Raw genomic sequence first — 16,418 nt, forward strand, 5'->3', positions numbered from 1 at the left:
ACAATCAGGTGAAGAGCCTCGGATGTTTCTGAACCATTTCATCATATGAAAAATAGTATACTTACTACGGTAATATTATAGTGCATGTTCTAAGCATGTACATGTGTTCTTCATTTGGATATATTTCCTCTGTGTCTGTCTTGTCTCTTCAGACAGGTAGCTGCGCTCTCTTGACATTTGGCTGTCGCAAACATCTACTGAAAAGACTTTGCTCATCTTTCCTGGACGCTGTGACAGCACAGTAGTACAGCTGTGTGTGTACGTGTGTATGTGAGTGAGTGAGTGAGTGAGTGAGTGAATGCACTCGGTCTGGTTCCGCCAGGCCCGGGCCCGACACCAAACCGAGCGTCAGCTGCGGCCTCTGTAGATGGTTCTAGCAGACCCTGGAGCCCGAGTCACAGAGTTCAGCCGGACACAGATAAACACTGTCCCTTTAAGAGCTGCCGTTGGACCCAGCCTGTCTGCCTGTGTGTCTGTGTTTTTCAGTACAACGGCCCAAAACATTCTCTCTTTCTACACTGCAACTAGAGCATTACTTTTGAGAAGCTGAATACACGGTTTTCCATGTGGGAGAAAGAAAGAGACGCACAGAATATCCATGTTTTTTTGGTTTTTTTTTCTCACTGTTGTTTTGAGAGATCGTTACAGTGTGTTTCCACTCACCCAGAAGTCATAGAGGGGAAACAATGATTTGGCTTCTGATTGATGTGAATTATTAAGAGCTTGATAAGATGGAAACTAGGAGAAGCCAGGTGTGTAATGGGTCATTTGGCTCTCTCTGGGTGGGTAGGAAAGGCCAGACAAGGACCAAAACAACACCCCTGGGACTCTGTGTTTCATGTCACCATGGTGAATGGCGTCTATAGCACGGCCTGGCTGTTTAGGGGGAAAGTAGGGGCACAATTTCAGTAAGACTGTGTGTGTATGTGTGTGTGTGCTTCCTGGAGAGGGGGATTATAATAAGAGTTGCATAAACATAGAATTAAGTCGGGGTGAGCTTACAAATAGCAGTTCATGCAGAGCTTGCATGGTCCCCGCAGCGAACAACAGCATCCTTTGTTAGCTGCTCCCCGGGCACAGGGGCTGCTTTAAAAAGGTGCCTGTTAAGGCTGCTGTTTGATGTCATTGTCTCCTCTACTTTGAGTTTTGAAACCCTGATTGGACTGCTTCAGAATCCATTCTAGTGAACCCGTGTCATCCCCCTGCCCTCGTCTCATTTGTGGATGCATTTTTCAAGAAAACATAATTTTGACTCAGCTTTCTTGAGCAGCGCTCTGAAAAAATGTAGGTGGGTGGGGGAAGCTATCACTCAGTGGTGTTAGGAGCAATATGTTGAGGTTTCGCAGCCGACCAACCAAAAAGCGGCGTTTAAGTTTATGTCTGAGGCAGACCTTTGTGGTTAGGGATGTCAAAGCTGGAAGTGGAATTAAAGAGAGGGATTATGTTCTTTTGAGAGGGCTTCAAAAAAAAAAAAAAAAAGTGCTCATTTGTGAATGAAGCATCGGGTCCCTTTTCTCCGCGTGGCGTGTACCCGGCTGCTCGCTAGACAAGGCCTGCCTTTTGTGAATGAATTTCCTGAAAGGCAGCACTATCAAGGCCTCATTACTCAGTGTATGTGTGTGTATGAGATTACGTGCACAAGCACATGTTTGTAGGGAGAGGACGCCACTCATGGAGCTGAGAGAGAGAAACAGAGGAATGCCTGTTGGGAACTGCAGCTGGTGTTTCAGTCATGTTGTTTTTGTTGTCTGTGATTGTGCTCCGTGTGTGTGTGAGTGTGTGTGTGTGTGTGTGTTGTATGTGCGACAGACGTAATTGAAGCAAAGGATGCGTACGCTTTCTCCTCTATCCCCCAGTGCTAATAAAAATGAAGGAGGCTCAGATGTGGATGAGAGATTGCGTAATCTAATTCCACTCCTAAAAGCCTATGGATTCATTATGGGACTTATCAAATTAATTGAGAGAATTATACAGATTCACCTCTGAATACATCAGCTCATTCATTCAATTGCAAGGCTCTGTTTGATTGTCTCTCTTTTGAGAAACTGTACGTTCAGTGTTGCTGATATTTAGTTAGTTGTTGTAGCAAAAACTTCATACATCTTGCTCCCACATTGGTTATTAGAAAGTCGAGAAAGTGAGTTGTTTTCTTACATTGTGCCAGACATTTCCAACAATGTTCAAATCCAGAGGAATCTGTTATTAATCATTCGGTCTGTGGCGTCACATCCCCTTTATGTTGTCTGCAAGAAGCTGTCATGAATTGATTTGTTATCCAGCTTTAAGTCTTAGCACTGCTGTGAAACTGCGCCTATTTAGGGCAACAAAAAGTTCGTCTTGAGTGCGTCGGTACAATGGAAAATCAAGAGAGGATAAGCAGAAGAAATACCTGCACACCTCTTTTGTGGCTATCCAGCTCAGTGGAATTGGTGTGCGGGTGTTTCTTCTGCTATCCTCTCTTGATTATCCAGCCACATTTTGCAATACACTCTTTAGATCTTGGTCATTTTTAGCTATATTTTTAAACAGATGAAGGACATTCGTCATCAGACGTCTGGAGCTTAAGTTATCAGAGAAACATCTGATCAAACGTTAGCGGTAGTTCGACTTCAGCTCTACCAAACTGTGTCAGAGAAACACTGATTGTTAACATGAAACTGCTCCATTGAGTGTTTTTACCGGTTTAAATCACCAGGTCTGGTTGTTTTGGAGAATCAGAGACCTCTCTGGATAATTCTGTTCCCAGTAAAAACCTCTTGAACATTTTAATCTTAAGTTATCAGAGAAAAAACTGAGCACAAATTAGCAGGTGCTGGGCAAGCCTTGATGAGGCGAACAGCCTCAGAGAAACACTGATTTTTGACCTGAAACTGCTTTATTCAGTGTATTTTCTGGTTTTAACTACCTGGTCCATTTGTTTTTGAAAGGAGACCTCTGTGGATATTTTGGCTCCCGGTAAAAACAATGAGACTAAAGGAATCCTAACAGGGAGAAACTGCAATGACGGCTTTCTTCTGCCTTTTGTGAATGTTTTGACTGAGAGTCTCCTAGCTGCAGAAAGTTACATAATGTAGGTTTAATACACATATTTGTTGTATTTGCTCTTTATAGAAGGCAGAGGACATTCAGAACCAAACAAACTCCAAACATAAAGACAGATCACTACCTGGACATCAAAATCCAAACAGATTCCAGCTAGTAGGAGAAATGTATCCCAGTTAAACTCCAATAAACAGATTCATCCCTGTTTAAAAATGCCATGTCATCCCCAGTCCCCAACCCACGCCACACCAGTACATCATTTAGCATTCCTGCCTCATACCATTCAGTTCTGCGTCATTCCTGTTCTGAAATCTGCACACGGAAACATTTGTGGTATTTTTTTTCTCTCTCTGAAAAACCAGTTTGTTGTTTACTTCTACTTAAGGCACTACTATTAAATATTACTGTGCTGTTCTCAGTATTCTGACACTAAGTTTAGCGTGTTTGAAATGATTGTGACATCAATTGTCAGCTCTTAGTAACATCGCAGCCTCTGGGTTGTTTTTTAGCTTTGGAATATTTCGAGCACAATGATCCCTTTTTGAATAAACTCGTGTTATGATCTCGCTTATCTGTTCTGATCTGCACCAATAAGATTCTCTGCCCACCGTATCATCAGCCACTAATTACTGCATTAACACACAAGTTTTGTTTTTTTTTTTTAATGTCTGTGTGTTGATGACTCTAATCTGTTTGTACCTCTTTCTTTCTCTGTCCATCTGTGTAGGTTGACCTGTTCGCCATGTGCAGGCCTGTGTCCTAAACTGTGTGTGGGGAACAAGACGATCGACTCTGTAACTTCAGCCCAGGCTTTGAGAGGCTGCACTGTTCTGCACGGCAACATGATCATCAAGATTCGAGGAGGAAGTGAGTACTACTACACCTCAGCACCTGCTAGGCCTCATGTAGAGGCTCTGGTTCGCACACTGTGCCTGTCTCCTCCCTCCACCCAGTCGGTATTTCTGTAGCCATACAGTTTAAGTCTATCCACCTGTGCATTCAAACGTGTGTGTTTGTCTGACTGTATGACCAAATGTCCGTCTTCTTGCAGACAACATCGCAGCTGAGTTGGAAGCTAGTTTGGGCCAGCTTGAGGAAATCACCGGCTACCTGACTGTTCGCAGAGCCTATGCCCTGGTCTCCCTCTCCTTCCTCCGCAAACTGCGCATCATTAGGGGGGAACATCTTGAGGGAGAGTAAGTCTTCTCCCCCCTCCTTTCCTTTCTTCTCCAAGTTCAGACATTAAACTAAACATTGTGTGTTAATTTTTCTTGTCTACCTTCCCTCTGTCTCTTTTAGTACCTTCGCCTTCTATGCGCTTGACAACCAGAACCTGCGTGAGCTGTGGGATTGGTCTAAGCACAACCTGACCATCCAGCGTGGTCGTATGTTCTTCCACTACAACTCCAAACTTTGCATGTCTGAAATCAAAAAGATGGAGGAGGTAACGGGAACCAAGGAGCGCAACCAAAAGAACGACATCGCTGTACGCACCAATGGGGACCAAGCCTCCTGTAAGATAACCAGATTGCCGAACTTGAGATTGTCATTTGGTGTTCGCCACCTTATGCCAGCTGATTATATTTATCTTAAAATTTTGCAGATGATCTAAATCTGCTCTAGATTTGTCTGTACTTGTAACTTTGTTTTTGCCACCTCAGCATTGCTCTTTCTGGCTTTTAAGGCTGAGAGTACATGTTGTTGTTTGTGCAGAAATGCTGCCTATACCTTTGGTTTTAACCATTATAGTGTGATTGCCTGTACCTTAAAATCAGAAGCAGTGGGGTTTTTGATGTTCTGTTCATTAGCTCTTCTACCAAAGGCATGTGCTGAGCACCATCTGTTTCATTCCTTAGGTGAGACCAAGTTGCTTGAATTCACCGTGATCAAGACCTCATCAAACATGATTATGTTGAAGTGGGAGTCCTTTTGGCCCTTAGACTTCAGAGACTTGCTGGGCTTTATGGTTCTCTACAAAGAGGCGTAAGTATCTGACAGAAGTCCTGGGATTTTCCCATACCATTGTATAAAACGTACCAATGTTTATAGCAAAATAAAATGAGAGTGAACAAACATTACAGTTGGCCTTGTTTGCAAGATTCAGTCGGTCCAACAGGTCCTGTTGTTAGCTGATTTTCTTCTTACATCAGTGGTGGAACATTTATGTTTATCATTCCCTTTAAACCTGAAATTAAGGGCCCTAAAACACCAAGCTGACAGTCAGCCATTGGTCAATGTTGGGCTTTCAGTGAGCATCCTTCCGCTAGTTTTCAAGGTGTCCCGCACCGTTGGCTCTAGTCGGCTTTTTTCCGGTTGATTCAGTATGCTGAATCGGCTCTGATTGGCAGCACAGCTCAGTGTAAGAGAACAGAAATGGAATTGAGGAAAGTAAAGTACCAACTAAACTCAAGAGAGTGTGAGATCAAAACAGACTTTTTATATTTGAGTAGATTAAATTTTTAGACAGTGAGATCTTTAGCAGAAAGAGTTCTTAATGTGTTACTCCTCACTACCACACAGTAAATATGATTTATATGAATACAGTTATTTCTTCTTACACAGGCGCTGAACATATGTGCAAGTTGGCTGTTGGCTGTAGTCTTTGCGGTGTGTTCAACTGCAACTTTTTGGCCAAGACACAGGCGTGGCCAGTGCCACTAATTCATTGATTTCTCTTTGGCGTGATAAGGCCTTAATATTTTCTCAGGGATCCCACAAGGGTCAGTTCTTGGACCTTTGCTTTTTAATTTGTCCATATCCTATCCTATCATATCATCCACATGACACACAGCTGTATTCCGATGGTCTTAGTCCCAAAAGCATGCTTGTAAACTGTATCAGTATCAACGACTTAATGTCATGAGCTCTTTACAGCTGAATAAAAACAAGGCTGAGATATTAGTAGGTTTGAAAAACCAGAGACGTATGTTTGTAAATGTATTCATGCCTAGAATCACTGTCTCTGGAGTTATTTTGGACTCAACTCCGAAAGTCATGTCAGTAAAGTAACCAGTACGCCTTGTACTCACTTGAAAAAGACATCTAAAGTTAGAGGATGGTGACTCTCAGAGACTGGTTCATGTATTTATCTCAACCAGGTTAGTCAGCTATTTTTGCTGCAGTACCCAAACAAACAATGTGAGACTCCAGCTCATTCAGACCACAGCAGTCTCACACGTACACAAAAACACTTTACTCCAGGAATTAAAACGCTTAAATTGCTCCCAGTTCAATGCAGAACCAGCCTCAAAATGCTACTTATATTTGTTAGAGCACTTGATGGTCGGCTCCAAAGTATATATGTACTAAAATGTGCCATATAAATAAAAATTGCAATGCTTTACCTTGCCACATTATTTTCATTGGTACTTCTCACAGTTAAATTAAAGTTGTTGATCCATTCTCTCTGATCTTTCTTTGCTCCAGGCCATATAAGAACGTGACAGAGTTTGATGGACAGGATGCGTGTGGCTCAAACAGCTGGGCCATCGCTGATGTTGAACCTCCGAACCGTTCCACGGACAACAAGAAAGCAGAGGATCCGGGGCACCTGATCCGACCTTTGAAGCCCTGGACCCAGTACGCCATTATGGTCAAAACCCAACTGTCTGCATCTGACGAGCACCAGGTGCATGGAGCCAAGAGCGAGATCATCTACGTCCGCACCAATGCCTCCAGTGAGTTCCACCTGTTTTATCGAGACTATGTTCTCCGTTTACAATGTTGGATTTGATTAAGACTGTTTCAGTAACAGTGGAGAACACCTGACTTCACAACTGCACAATGAATAAATTAAACAGGATCACAATTTTTGGACTTTTAACTGTCTTGGCTAAAAGGTATCTGGTGGAGTTTTCCTTTTAACAAATGCAGTTATGTTCACATTTAGTCTTCCTCACTTACATGCATTTGGTCTGTCCTTGAGGCATAACAAACAGGCTGAATGCATTTCCTTCTTCATAAATCATTAGCAACATTTTTTGCTTATTTTAAACCCTGCATTGTTTACATCCATGTTTGCTTGTTAGCAAACTTCCCCCTCCCCACCTTTCCTGTCTGGGAAAACATCACTACCGCAATCATTTTATGCTCCGTTGTGACGATGATGAGGTAAACAGTAGGAATCCAGTGTTTCAAGTCAATCTGTTAGTAATGTATTCATGTTTTTGATTGGCCACCACAGAATCTTGTCGGATGACATAGGTTCAACTTTTTTACTGGACGACCCTGCAGTGGCACCCCTGCTGTGTCGCCAGGCTGTCTCCATTCAAATAAATGAGGGGCTGCGTTTTTTACATGAGACTACAGTCAGTTTGAACGTGGCCTAAGGTCATACAACACCAATGCAGTCCTGACCGTTGTCTGTCTTCATCCTCCTCAGAACCCTCTGTGCCTCTGGACCCCATCTCCTCCTCCAACTCCTCCTCTCAGATCATCCTGAAGTGGAAGCCTCCCAACAGTCCCAATGGCAACATCACCCACTACCGCGTCATCTGTCGTAAGCAGGCGGAGGACAGCGACCTCTACAAGTTTGACTACTGCCTCCAAGGTCAGTATCTACAGATTGATCCATTCAGATCCATCCAGGCGACTGTTGGCAAACTAATCAGCTGCTGCTCACTTTACATTTGTTTGTCTGGCTTTCGCTCACGCCTGTTTCTCCTGCTCAGGGATGAAGCTGCCGTCTCGTACCCCGACCCACCTGGACAGCGAGGATGAGCAGAAGTGGAACCAGACGGATGAGCCTACGTCAGGGGGAAGGTGCTGCGCCTGCCCCAAGACAGACAACCAGCTAAAGAAGGAGCAGGAGGAGATTGAGTACCGCAAGACCTTCGAGAATTACCTCCACAATGAAGTCTTTGAGAGCAGGTACACATCCTGGATTGTAATTAAGTCTCTATCCCAACACACCCCTTGTACATATCTCTTAGCCCTTACCTCTCTGTTTTGTGTGTTCATGTTTAGGGATAGGGTGTCCCAACTCTTGTTGGGATAGAGGAGTAGGGCGAAGCATTAGAGCTACATGGCCCTCCATACAGAGATTTTTCACTTCAGACACTTCAAACTGATTGCAAAGAGAAGTCATTGGCAAGATGTACATGCAACAAAAGAAACCCACATATGTATTCCTTCATTAATTAGGATTTAAAAATTACGATAAACATCATATTATCTTAGTTTAATGCCGTTTCAATGTATTATGGTCCTTTTCTTTACAAGCATAACAAAAGAAATCACTCAGTATGCTGATGTCTTGTTAGCAACTAGCTAGCTAGCTAACGTTACATTGTTATTGCTGATTTGTGCATGACAGTTCCACATTTTGTCATATTTCCATGTTGCACTTACCCCCTTTTTTATGGCACTTGATGCCCAAAATGCAATTTCAGTCCAACATCCAAGTTGCTGTGCTTGTTACTGCTCCTCTTATATCAGTGCAGACTAGCAGGGCAGCAGCATGTGTTCCTAAAACATGCTTGTTACAGTGGCCACACTAAAGCCACACACTGAACAGCAGTTTGGTCACAACTTTTAATGAGCTTTGTTTGTTTAAAATGCCTTTATACATTAACATTACAGAATGTTTTTCTCACACCAAGCGTAACACCCAACAAGAGCTTCCTGCTTTGTTAGTTGCTGTTTGTGGCACTGCAGCAGCAACACCAGAGCCCCTCTATCCAGCCAAAACCCCATCACTCCTCTTTTGTCCCAGCCACCGTAATGTCCGTCTCAAAACAGCTCCGTGCCAACTCTGTCTCGTCCATCCGTGTGTGTGTGTGTGTGTGTGTGTGTGTGTGTGTGTGTGTGTGTGTAGACCCTTGTTTTTGTACAGGGCACTACTGTGGGGGGCTTAGGGTGGGAGGTGCTGATTGTCTGGGCCATGGTGCCCCTACCCTCTCCCCTGACACACACACACACACACACACACACACACACACACACACTCACAGTCTCTCCCTCCGCTTCCCTAGGGGAGTGATTACTGTGCCCATTATCATTCATGCCAGTCAGGGGAGCAGTCATGCAGACTGCCATTCTGACGCACACAAACACTCAAACTCAACACACACCTCAGCTGGATTTTGAACCCATGCTGTTGAATCAGCCAAGGTCAGCTCCATACACTGAAGTACACAGAGAACTCCCCGTGCTCTCTTTTCCCGTCACGCAAAGGGATGCAGGAAGCTTCTTATTTTTTTCCTACTTGAGAGAGCATTGGTTCAACATTAACTCCACTTCCCTGTACAGTGAGGGAGCGGCATCACTGCAGCAGCTTGGGGTGAAGTGTTTTAATCAAGGACACTTAATTGTGGTTAGTTTTGAAGGAAGGAAGATAGTTAATTAATTTATAAACAAAGGTTCTACCTGTTCGTAAGTAGAGGTACACTGCAGGTCTTTTTGTAGGAGTCATGGCCTTTGTGGTGGGCTTACACTCATGACAACTGAGAGTAAAGTGGACTTGCTCATTGACACCACCCAGTGGTGAGGGTTGGTAGCTCCTCCAGCAGGGCAGTAGTGTGTGTGGATAAATGTCATGCAGTCAGACTTGTTGCACACTATAAAGGTTAGTGTGAGCAGAGGTCCTCGCTGGCCTCCTCCACACTGCTGCTCCATCTGTCAGGATCTGATTCACATGATATTCATCTGACTTATGTATTACTGTATTTTGGCTTGTCTGAGAAAAACAAACTTTGCTTCCTTCAGGTTTTCAGTGGTATTTTACCTGACATCTGCTAACTGCTTTACCTGTTGCTCTGTTTCTCCAGACCGTCTCGTCGCCGACGCTCAGTGGGAGTTGCCAACGCCACCATTCCCTCTCTTTTCCTCACCACAGCCCCCAGTCTGGCATTAGGCTCCACAACAGCCACCCCTGAAGACGAAGACGAGGAAGGATCCAAGGTCTCAAACACTTTCGATTTTGTATACAATACATAATTTTGTACGTCATTTTTGTGTGAACTATGTGCTGACCGTTTGCTGTTCCCCATTCTGGATTTCCAGTTTTAAGATGTGTATGTAAAATAGAAAAAAATGAATACTTATGGCATTAACAAGTTGCTCAAATCAGCGGAACCAGAAGTAAAAACTGTCCCCTGACAATGAATGTATTTCCAAATCTGTAAATTCATTTTAACCTTGGCTTTATCCATGGTATTTATTTTACCTACTGATCATTAAAAGCATGTTTTGATTTTGGTCTGAAATAATGTCACAACCAGAAAGAAAGCAAAGGAAGAACATGTCCCTGTTCCTGAAAATGACATTCTTCATGAAACATTGACCATATTGGGCTCAAGTAAATATAAACTTGACTTGAATGTATTCATTAATCCATGACGTTGTTGGAGGAATCACATCTCTTTCATCCTCTCCGCTCAGGTGGAGCTGAAGGTGTTCTCAAAGGAGTCGACGGTCATCTCCAACCTGCACCACTTCACCAGTTACAAGATAGAGATCATGGCCTGCAACCATCCGTCAGACCTCAAACGCTGCAGTATGGCGACTTACGTCAGTGCCCGAACTATGCCAGAGGGTAAGACAAAATGCAGATCTCTCACTTATATGTACCTTTAAACAACTTAAACTAACACATGTTGACATTTCTAGGGCCGAATAGTTCAAAGCTTCATTCATAACGTTGACAATCAAATTCTTAATCCACATTTTACTGCTGTACAGCTTTATTTTGTCTATTTATTATATTTGACCTAGGAAGTTCTGCACAGTTACAGATAAAGATTAGGCTACACTAATATTATTAGTATTATACTATTTGCAGAACTACAAAATAAGACCTCAGAAGTCTCAAATAAATGTAGACAAGACTCTCATGATATCATATATTTATTCTGTGAGCACAGGCAGTCTAACAGACCAATGCGTATGAACTCAAGGTCTTCATCAGGGTCTGAGAAACACTAATCAGACTAAAGTACATACCAGCCATGAATGGCGTTACTCCCAGCACATAAGGTCTATGTATATGGCTATGTATGATACATGACCAATGGAGGGCTCTCAAACAATAGCCTGGGACTTATACATGTTGACCTTCTTGCAGAAATGTGCCATATAGATAAACTAGACTTTTCATACATGCATACATGCTAAAGGAATATGTCTACAATAAGGTATAATCTCAATAAGAGATTCAGATTCAAGTGAAAATAAATAAAACTTGGTACAACCCTAAAGATGTCCCTGCACATTAAGCATTTAGAAAGGCCACAGATGATCATCAGTTCACACGTGCACCCCCCAAAAACACAAATGTTGCCAGCTAACAACAATGTGAAAATGCAGTGTGTTATCCTGCACATGTTAAGTGTTTGTCTTTGTGTCCGATCCCTACAGAGAAAGCAGACGATATCCCAGGCCCTGTGACCCACGAGATAGTGACAGGCGAGCCTCCGTATGTGTTTATCAAATGGAATCCACCTCGCTCCCCGAACGGCCTCATCATCCTGTATGAAGTGTTCTACAGGAAGGTTGGAGACTCAGAGGTCAGTATCACCCAACTCTCAGAGAGTGAGGATGCAGGAGAAAGGGAGAGGAAGGAGGTTTCCTAAACTGAAGGACACAGGAGTCAGGGAGGGAGAGAAGCAGCAGAAATGATGCTGATATGCACTGTAGGAAGGAGACACACAGGGCTCAAAGAGCAGACAGGTGCATGAGAACACATGGAGGAAGGTAAGAGAGGAAATGGAGAGAGATGTGATGTGGGAAGACTCTGGGGAGAGGAGGCAGGCAGAAACAGGTTTGCTGTATACACTCAAATTCTGCTTGTTCCTTATATGGAGAGAGGAACAAAGGAAATATTTGTTTACAAACTCCCAATGCTTCCACTGTGTGTGTTGACGTTTTCTGCCGCGTGTGTTTGCATATTATTATTCCTGTGTGTTTGTGTGCAGGAGTGCTCATCTGTGATGGCGGGATTCTTTAAGTGTGTGCGGCGGTGATGTTGTTGTTGTTGTTTACTTGCTGTAAATGTGAGAATTCATCTCTCATTGCTATTCATTGCTGCACTGCCTGACCCTAGGAGCCAGTAGCAGCTCTGTTACCATAGTGACAGAGGCAGGAAGGAAGACTAGAATGCAGTGGCAGAGATGGACTGGCATCTCAGACGACATCTCCTGCACTGCACTCAAAACACACTGCTGAAAACACTCCCTGCAGCTCACACACACTGATCTAGATTTATTTTAAATCACATTTAGAGCATGTCAGAGGTTCAAGTTCATTGTTTTGTTTATTGCACAGTTGTGGCACATGGCAAGACTAGAAACACGTTTTTTTTTTATGCAGACGTCTGACTGACTGACTGACTGTTTATTTGCCTACATGCTGAAGTTGTTAATATTCTAACACAGTGTTTTAGGTTTTCTTTTTAAAATATTAAGGAAGTTTTGGATTAATTTAATGTTGTGATGGAGGAGCAATATTAAATTTTCTTTTTAGAGTTAACCCAAAGCAGAGCTCAGACTGCAGGAGCTTTGGGCTGATTTATCCTCGATTCACCCCTCCTGACAGTCGGAAGAGAAAGCATTCTGGGACTATAAACAATAGAGATGTTCGGCCTAGATTATCTGGTAGTGTAACAGGTTTACACATCCAGTCTTGAACCTCTCAAGCTGATCGCAGGATCATCACGGCTGCCGCAATCACGTTAAATGTGTTTGATATTCAAGATTTAAAATCTGGATGATTACAATTATGATTACGTCAGTATGGAGCTGCTAACGTTTTTGCTAATTGTAGCCCTTGAGGCTAATGTTGGCTAGCATACGACTTGACAGATATTAAATCTCACCTCCAGTTCTCGCTAAAAAGTTGACAATAAAAGCTGACTGCGTCTCCCCAACCATTTTCTCATCCAGACTTATTTTGTTTTTTGCTTTTGTTTTTCTAACTGCAAAGCATCATTCACATTGCAGCAAGTTGTCGCACCACGTCACACTACGTTTTGCTTAAATCAGCTTCCCATGAGATCACGTGAGGTGGTGCATTCATGCTGAAATTTCTCCTTATGTGTGTGATGCAACCCAATTTCAAAGTCAGTTTGGATATCAAACCCCTGAAGTCTGAACCAGGCTTAAAATTCATAGTATACATTTATATTGTGGCATCCTGAGGTAGGCGTGTAGGTATACATCCAATCATGCACCGTGACGAAACACTCATGGACTTACTTCTTATTTTATGTGTGTTGCTGCCTTTTTACTGGTGTTAACTGTGATTCAGAATGTTTCCAGTTTTTACACACTCACCAGTACATTATTGTTTTTTAATTATGAGTAAACCCAGTTAGATAATGCACTATCACTGATGTGCTTGCATGTTGTAGACTCTGGCTCTTGATATTGTCTTTACTCAGGACATTGAATGCCACATAGCTCTTTCTTTAGAGGCTTTCTCTCATTTTCTAATTTTTAACCAAAGTTAAGTTTCTAGTGCAATTTTGAGCGTTTATAAAAGCATGAATCAGTTTAGAACATGTTTCTGTACGCTCTACATACTTATCATTATTTGTCATGATCTCTCGTGTTAAAGTGTTTTTCTTTTTGTTCCAGGTTCACACAGCGTGTGTGTCACGGCCAGCCTACCTCAAGTTTGGTGGCACGAAGCTTTCGCTTGTGCAACCTGGTAACTACAGCGTGAGGGTCCGCGCCACCTCCTTGGCAGGAAATGGCTCCTTTACAGAAACCACTTACTTCTTCATGCCCAATCGTAAGACTGGACGCTACATGTCTGACTTAACTGAACTTGCATGCCATGCATCATTCACCTGTTTCTGGAGGTTCATAAACTGCTTTCATAATTGTTGAACTGACCGTTGCCCGTCTGTGTTTATTACAGCGGATCAAGGTTTAATTTGGATTGTGATGGGTCCAGTCATCTGCTTCATCCTGCTGCTGTTTGTGGGAGGTGGAGTCTTTGTGATCTTTAAGAAGAGGTAAGATCTTTGACTGTCTATCAGGATAATCCACCCTGATGGATACATAAACTGAGCAGATTACACCAAATGACATCAAAGAGGGAATGCTGCTTATTTTCTTTATAAACTTGTAGTGGGATTTGACGAAGGTCGTCTTATTACACTGTGCAGCGTCTCAGATGCTTTTTTGGTTGTGTTACAGGCAAACAGAAGGGCCGACAGGACCTCTTATCGCCTCCTCAAACCCTGAGTACATCAGCACCAATGATGGTAAGAGCTTCATAAAATAACAGCTAAGATTGGGAACACATTGTGCTTTAGCTCTGTATTTACAAAGACAAGCAGCACCTCATGACTATTTGTAAATGTCTCTTTTAATCTAAATGTAAATTTGTTGTGTGTAGTGTATGTTCCTGATGAGTGGGAGGTGCCCCGGGACAAGATCACGGTGCTCAGAGAGCTGGGTCAGGGCTCCTTCGGCATGGTGTACGAGGGAATTGCCAAGGACATCATCAAAGGAGACCCGGACACGCGCGTGGCCGTCAAGACGGTCAACGAATCGGCCAGCCTGCGAGAGAGGATCGAGTTCCTCAATGAAGCCTCCGTCATGAAGGCTTTCAGCTGTCACCACGTGGTACGACACTGCAAAATGCCTTTTCAAAGCGTTTCCTCTCACAGCCTCGTCACTAACAGGCACAGCGGAGCAGCTATCCATACACTTGTGAATTACAGTACATTACAGCTTTCAGTCATGTTGCCGAAACCAGCATGAACATGTATGACTCACAGAATAATGACTCGTTTGTTGTGTTGATGCTGCCATATTGACACACAGTGTGACTCCGAAAACAAATGTTCACACTTGGTAAGCAATTGTGCCTACCGATATTATTTCATTAAACAGCCTACTAAGCACCAATTAAATCGCCATATGTTGTGCTGTCAGCTTTAAAAATCATGTCGAGACGTGTGCGGGGGGGGAGTTTTTATTATTTACCCACAGATGACGAGCGAGTCGACATAGTGGCAACATTTTATAAATGTGTTATCCTGTCTGCTCTGTTAACAGCAGGGATGTTTCTCTTAAAGGTGAAATAGTTGAAGATATTTTAACTGCACTGAGGTGAATTACTGAAGTGTGTATGACCATGTGTGTTCTTTTTATGTTTCTCTGTGTAGGTGCGACTTTTAGGTGTGGTGTCCAAAGGTCAGCCCACTCTAGTCGTGATGGAGCTGATGACCCACGGTGACCTGAAGAGCTACCTGCGCAGTCTCAGGCCGGACTCTGAGGTATGTGTCACAGATGCCCTGTCTCCTCAGGTGGAGGTAGTCATTACAGCTGAGGGAGGCTCAGCTCTGATATTTAAACACATCACTGACTGTATTTTTGTGTGCGGTTTTGTAGAACAACCCCACAGGCCGTCCACCACCTACACTGAAGGAGATGATCCAGATGGCTGCAGAAATTGCAGACGGCATGGCCTACCTCAACGCCAAGAAGTTTGTCCACAGAGACCTGGCAGCCAGGAACTGCATGGTGGCGGAGGACTTCACCGTCAAGATTGGCGGTACTGTGGCTTGTTTTTGTTTAGCTCCAGTTCATTTCAGTTACTTCTGTGTTATGGTATACAGTTAAGGTGTACTGAGCTCTCTCTCGCCTCTTTCTCATAGACTTTGGTATGACCCGAGACATCTATGAGACTGACTACTACCGTAAAGGAGGGAAGGGCCTGCTTCCCGTCAGGTGGATGGCTCCAGAGTCTCTGAAGGACGGAGTCTTCACTGCCCACTCTGACTGCTGGTGAGCCTCAGCAGCTGTTGTGTTGTCCTCACGTTCCTGATCACATTACTGGTGCCTTCGATCACACGTGGTTGTGTGTGTGTGTCTTGCAGGTCGTTTGGCGTTGTGCTGTGGGAGATCAGCACGCTAGCGGAGCAGCCTTACCAGGGTTTATCCAACGAACAGGTTCTAAAGTTTGTCATGGATGGAGGATACCTGGACCGGCCGGAGAACTGCCCCGAAAGGATGTGAGTAAATTCAGTCAATCAGGCACCTTTGGGCACCTCGAGCTATATCTTGTCTGGATAATGTGTTCTCTGGGGGACACCATCATATACACCACCAAAACTAGGGCGACAGACACTCACAAACGGCCCCACATTGACGAACGTCCAATGGTGGGCTTGGTGTGTGAGGGACCTGAGAGGCTTCCATTGTACTTTATATACTATACTGATCGGTTCAGCACACAGGAGATAATTTGACCTCTATAACATTTTTCAGGATGCTTCTTCAGCAGATACATACTTTGTACTTGAGAGAAAAAAAACATTTTAAACCTCTTGCATCAGACAACAGCAATATAGTGTCAAACAGTAAACCTGAGGTAGTTTCCCAATGCTCCCTGCTGCGTAGAAGATTGCTACTGTGCCTTGTACA

The 16,418-nt window shown here is 43.5% G+C and overlaps 1 protein-coding gene across 1 annotated transcript in view; it reads left to right on the plus strand.

Annotated features, from left to right (window-relative positions):
* The window catches only part of insrb (insulin receptor b), a 98,740-nt gene that overhangs the window by 72,471 nt on the left and 9,851 nt on the right, over positions 1-16,418 (plus strand). Inside the window, exons 5-22 of the mRNA XM_050055974.1 lie at positions 3,770-3,909; positions 4,094-4,238; positions 4,342-4,556; positions 4,899-5,025; positions 6,469-6,719; positions 7,424-7,591; positions 7,713-7,911; positions 9,810-9,942; positions 10,423-10,576; positions 11,398-11,546; positions 13,614-13,770; positions 13,900-13,996; positions 14,181-14,248; positions 14,383-14,612; positions 15,158-15,268; positions 15,384-15,546; positions 15,650-15,779; positions 15,872-16,006. Coding sequence (XP_049911931.1) covers positions 3,770-3,909; positions 4,094-4,238; positions 4,342-4,556; positions 4,899-5,025; positions 6,469-6,719; positions 7,424-7,591; positions 7,713-7,911; positions 9,810-9,942; positions 10,423-10,576; positions 11,398-11,546; positions 13,614-13,770; positions 13,900-13,996; positions 14,181-14,248; positions 14,383-14,612; positions 15,158-15,268; positions 15,384-15,546; positions 15,650-15,779; positions 15,872-16,006 — 2,772 coding nt within the window. The remainder of the gene's footprint in view (positions 1-3,769; positions 3,910-4,093; positions 4,239-4,341; positions 4,557-4,898; positions 5,026-6,468; positions 6,720-7,423; positions 7,592-7,712; positions 7,912-9,809; positions 9,943-10,422; positions 10,577-11,397; positions 11,547-13,613; positions 13,771-13,899; positions 13,997-14,180; positions 14,249-14,382; positions 14,613-15,157; positions 15,269-15,383; positions 15,547-15,649; positions 15,780-15,871; positions 16,007-16,418) is intronic.

The sequence above is a fragment of the Epinephelus moara genome, chromosome 10, assembly GCF_006386435.1.
Source record: "Epinephelus moara isolate mb chromosome 10, YSFRI_EMoa_1.0, whole genome shotgun sequence".
NCBI classification, from domain to species: domain Eukaryota; kingdom Metazoa; phylum Chordata; class Actinopteri; order Perciformes; family Serranidae; genus Epinephelus; species Epinephelus moara.